The 5,336-nt window shown below is 50.8% G+C and overlaps 1 protein-coding gene across 1 annotated transcript in view; it reads left to right on the top strand.

The window, feature by feature from the left end:
- Positions 1–4,074: 4,074 nt before the first annotated feature.
- TRIM72 (tripartite motif containing 72) overlaps positions 4,075–5,336 on the top strand; it is an 8,680-nt gene continuing 7,418 nt past the window's right edge. Inside the window, exons 1-2 of the mRNA XM_034670077.1 lie at positions 4,075–4,383; positions 4,805–5,201. Of these exons, the coding sequence (XP_034525968.1) occupies positions 4,812–5,201 (390 nt within the window). The 5' untranslated portion in view covers positions 4,075–4,383; positions 4,805–4,811. The remainder of the gene's footprint in view (positions 4,384–4,804; positions 5,202–5,336) is intronic.

Below are 5,336 nucleotides of genomic sequence, written 5' to 3'. Positions count from 1 at the left end.
TGTTAAAGTTTCTGAGCCTCAGTTTCCCAGTCTCCGAAGTAGGGATGATGTTATTGACCTTACAGGGTTATAGGGAGGATTCCTTGGAATGCTTAGACATAATAATTGTAATACCATCAATAGCCAACATTTACTGAACATTTCCTATGAGCTTGACATTGTTCTAAGAGTTTTGTATGAATTAGCTTGTTGAATCTTCGTAACAATCCAAGAATCTGTTTTTTTAAAAAAAGATTTATTTATTTATTTGAGAGAGAGAGTCTGTGAGTGAGCGGGGGAGGGGGTGGAGGGGCAGAAGGAGATGGAGAGAGAATCTTCAGCAGACTCCCTGCTGAGGGCACAGCCTGATGAGGGGCTCAGTTTCATGACCCCGAGATCATGACCTGAGCCGAAAGCAAGAGTTGGACACTCACTAGAGAGAGGTGATCTTCTGGGAGTACCCAACATGAGTTTATGATATCGGCGTTCAGGACCTGCTTTTGCTCTGGCCCTGATTGGAGGATTTCTGCCTTCTTTCTGCATTTCTCCAATACAAGGAGCTCTCACCTTCCATGGCATTTATGACTCCAGCCATTGGGAAGCTCTCCCTTAGAACGAGCTGAAATCCGTCCCCTCTGAGCTCTGGCTGCAGGGACGTCACGGAGCTCCATCTTACGGTTCCCAATACAAGTCCTTACTTCCTCCTCCAGATATGTTCCCTCCAACCTGCTATAGACAATCAACGTCTCCCATGGGGCAGGGGGCCGATCTGGCCCATCCACAGAGAGAGACTGAGTTGACCGTCACCTCCTTGTCCTGGGCACCCACCCCTATTGACCAAAACCTTCCACCTCAGCCTGGCAGTGATGGAAACTCCCGGTGAGATCGACATTCAGGATGTTGATCTTTTGAGTGGAAGTAAAGTGGTTTGTGGTTTCAGAGACCAGCTCCAGATATCCTCATCCTCATCCCCTCCTGTTGGGGGAAATCAAACTTCCCTGGGTTTCTCAGGGGTCTGGTAAAAAGCCCTAGTAGCTTCCTGAGGCTTCTCAATACTGTAGTCATTGGTGTAGTCAATTGCTCTGATCCAAAAGGATAATAAAACTTATCTCTTCCTGAGAGGCCTGAAGGCTGAGAGCCTGTACAAAGTTCCTGGGTTAAGCCCAAAGGTGCCAGGAAGCCTGGGGTAGCTTCCTAAGTGGGCCAGCATGCAACATGCAAGAGCTTCAAGGGTTTCGGAAGAAATGAGCCGCGGAAGTGGGAGACAAGTCCAGTGACCTGTCATATTTAGGGCTTACTCGTGCTTTTGAGATGCAAGTCATTGTTTATCTAGACACTGCTTTGCAATTTAACAAATTATTAAAGGGAATGGGAGGTTCAGTTCATAAATATAACTTTTTTTTAAAAGATTTTGTTTATTTATTTGACAGAGAGAGACACAGCCAGCGAGAGAGGGAACACAGGCAGGGGGAGTGGGAGAGGAAGAAGCAGTCTCCCAGCAGTGGAGCCTGATGTGGGGCTCGATCCCAGAACGCCGGGATCACGCCCTGAGCTGAAGGCAGCCGCTTAACGACTGCGTCACCCAGGCGCCCCATAACTTTTGTATATAAACACAAGAATGCTCTGCTTAAATAACTGAGTTCTCCCCCCACCCCAAAGTCTGCATTTTCCGAAGATTTTGATCAAGCACCTGAGGGCAAATCTATATTTAATCAACAAGGCTTAATAAGACGATCTTTAATATTAATCTATTGTAAGATCATGGAAATTATTGAGCTGTGCTGTCCCATTTGATGGCTACTAGAAACACACAGCTCTTGAGAAACTGAAATGAGGCCAGTCTGAGATGAGATGTGCCCTCAGTGTAATATACACACCTGATTTCAAAGACTTAATATGAAAGAAAGAATGTAAACTATTCTGTTAATAACATTAACTTCTTAATTTAATTTAATTTTTAAATTTAATTTTTTATATCTTTGCTAATAATTTTTTTTTTAAAGGAAGCTCTATGCCCAACATGGGGCTTGAATTCATGACCCCGAGATCAAGAGTTGCGTGGTCTACCGACTGAGCCAGTCAGGTGCCCCACATTAATAATTTTCATGTAGGTTACAAGTCAAATGATAATGTTTTGGGTAGAGTGGGTTAAATAAAATATATTTGTGAAATTAAAAAAAATAAAAACAATAAAACCAAAGACTTGAGCTGAGACCTGGAAGGAGCTTTCTGGCTCCTGGGGAGATTTATTTACTTGCCAAAGAGTTGGAGTAAGAAGATCTTTAAGCAGGGGAGAGGGGCAGTTGCTTTCTTCTCCTTGATAATCAGGGAAAGGAATTCTTCCTTGTTGCTCCCTTATGGGGTGTCTGGCTACCGTCATGGGCCAGTTAACTTGGCTCTCGTCCTATCATCCTAGGGCACAGGAAGCCAGACATTTAAGATTTCTCAGGAGAGATTTAATAAGTCTGTCTCTGATCCAGAACACCTCGTGTGCACATTTGGGATAAAAATTAATAAAAATGGGGGTGCCTGGGTGGTGCAGTCGTTAAGCGTCTGCCTTCGGCTCAGGGCATGATCCCAGCGTTATGGAATTGAGCCCCACATCAGGCTCCTTTGCTGTGAGCCTGCTTCTTCCTCTCCCACTCCCCCTGCTTGTGTTCCCTCTCTCGCTGGCTTGTCTCTATCTCTGTCAAATAAATAAATAAAATCTAAAAAAAAATTAATAAAAATGAACATTAAAAACCGAAGAGAGAGGCAAAAAGAGAGTCCAAAGGGGGGGAGATAAGACTGAAACATAAGCAGAAATGCAGATTAAGACACAATGTAGGAGGGAGGGAGAAATGGACAAATCCAGGGAAAGGCTGAGAGAAGGTGTGGCTGAGAGGCCAAAAGTGAAGGACCCAGTGAACTTGTGTGTTTATTCATTCACTGAGTATTTATTGAGCACCTGTACTATGCGCATGCTTTATTCTAAATTGGAGACAAGCAGTGTACAAAATTTACATTCTGGGAGGAGGAATCAGTCAAAAAAACCCAATAAGTAAAATATTGCTTGTCAGATGGTAATAAATGTTATAGGGAAAAATAGAGCAGGGGAAGGGAGAAGTGAGATTTAAAATCAGGGAGTTAGGAAAAGCCTCATTGAAAAGGTGACGTTGGCAGGCGCCTGGGTGACTCAGTTTGTTAAGTGGCTGCCTTCGGCCCAGGTCATGATCCCAAGGTCCTGGGATCGAGCCCCACATCAGGCTCCTTGCTCAGCCGGAGCCTGCTTCTCCCTCTCCCTCTGCCTGCTGCTCCCCCTGCTGTTCTCTCTCTCTCTCTGTCAAATAAATAAATAAAATCTTAAAAAAAAAAAAAGTGACATTGGGTAAAGATCTGAGGGAGAGGAGGATGGAGACCATATCAGGTCTGAAAGAGTGTTCCAGGCCAAGGGGCCAACAGCCCAACAGCCAAGGCTGGAGTGAGCAGGTGGGGAGGGGTGAGAGGAGAATGAGGTCAGCTCCAGTAGGGCCTTGTAGGCCACAGGGAGGACTTTGGTTTTCATTTTGAATGCAATNGCCTTGTAGGCCACAGTGAGGACTTTGGTTTTCATTTTGAATGCAATTTAAACTGAGATTTGAAGGTGAAGCATGTAAAAAGCCAAAACTCTCAGGGCAGAATCAACTTCAGTTTCTTCATTTATTCAGTGTCCCTCTGTCAATCATTTCCCAAGCACTTAGGGAGGCCCACGTTGCCCCAGGGCCTGTGCTGGGCACTGGAGAGACCAGCAGGGAAAAGACCTTCCCCTCAGCTCTGGAGGAAGAAAAGCTTTCAGGGTCCTCTGAGGTCCTGTCCTCCTGCAGGTGGAGCTAATACGGTCAGTGTGATCTGGGAGAGCCATAAACTTGGGGAATAAGAGGGTGACAAACTGGGGAGGGGCCACAGACAGGGGAGTGGGAGGCTGGAGAGTGTGGAGTGGGGGGTGGTGGAGAAAGGAGAGACTCCTCCCAAAGGTCTTTTCTGTGGTGTGAGAGGCCCTGTCTCCTGCTGTTGTCATTTCTGGCTCCAGGCTGAGCCAGGGAGGGGCCCGTGGATGGGCCAGGACAGGTGGCCTTGACATGTGATGCTTGTCCGCTGACCACTCAGTCCTCACTTTTAGAACGGTTTCCAGAAGTGATGGAAAGGGGTGGGCAGGAGAACTAAATATAGTCCTGGGGCCAGGACTCAGTCTGGGAGGGTCTGTCTGCGATTCACTCTGTGCCCTCACCGGTGGTGTTCACCCTCTGAGTCCCCTGTCCTTGCTCTGAGCTTGCTGTTTGCCCTTTGCCTGTCTTCGGACACAGCTCTAACTGCCCCTAACGTTAGGCCTGACCTTGAGCGGGCCTCCTGGGAGTCTCTTTTTGCTCAAGATCTCCGAGCAGACCTGTGAGTCCTGTGGGTCTGGAGATATGGGGGAAGGGAGGGCCTGGAGATATGGGGGAAGGGAGGCCTGGGGCTCCTGGAGAGGTAGGAGGGTAGGGGTTGGGGGCTCTGGGGAATTTGCGGCAGGGGCTGAGGCCTGGGGCTAAGACAGGGGAAGGACTGCAACCTGGACTCCTGCTTAGGAGCTGGGACTGAGACAAGGTCCCTGTTCATGGCTATTTGGGGGGCTGGAGCTGAGAAACTCAACTGAGACTGCTTTTGGGATCGAAACCGAGTGTCCCCCTGCCCGTTGGCCAGACCCGGGGTCCTTTTCTGTATGAGACGGGAGGTCTTTACGGGCCGGGGATCCTCCCCGTCTGGGGCTGCGGCCGGGCCTAGGTCGCAGCCGGGCTGAGCCTCCCTGACTGACCCCTCCCCTGCTCAGGTCCGTCATGTCGGCTGCGCCGGGCCTCCTGCACCAGGAGCTGTCCTGCCCGCTGTGCCTGCAGCTGTTCGACGCGCCCGTGACGGCCGAGTGCGGCCACAGCTTCTGCCGCGCCTGCCTGAGCCGCGTGGCGGGGGAGCCGGCGGCCGACGGCACGGTGCCCTGCCCGTGCTGCCAGGCGCTCACGCGGCCGCAGGCGCTCAGCACCAACCTGCAGCTGGCGCGCCTGGTGGAGGGGCTGGCGCAGGTGCCGCAGGGCCACTGCGAGGAGCACCTCGACCCGCTCAGCATTTACTGCGAGCAGGACCGCGCGCTCGTGTGCGGCGTGTGCGCCTCGCTCGGTTCGCACCGCGGCCACCGCCTGCTGCCCGCCGCCGAAGCCCATACGCGCCTCAAGGTGCGGGGATCGGGGGGTCCTGGGCGGCGGGGGGACGGGGAGGGACGGCATTGCTGGCAGCAGCGGGCTCTGGCCGATCTGGATTCTGAGCTTCAGGGCCCGGGGCGCCTGGAGCTGTGGGGGCGGCGGGCCCGG

This window comes from Ailuropoda melanoleuca, chromosome 10 (assembly GCF_002007445.2).
Source record: "Ailuropoda melanoleuca isolate Jingjing chromosome 10, ASM200744v2, whole genome shotgun sequence".
NCBI lineage: Eukaryota > Metazoa > Chordata > Mammalia > Carnivora > Ursidae > Ailuropoda > Ailuropoda melanoleuca.
The sequence above is the reverse complement of the archived record's forward strand: the minus strand, read 5'-3'. Positions and strand labels throughout refer to the sequence as shown.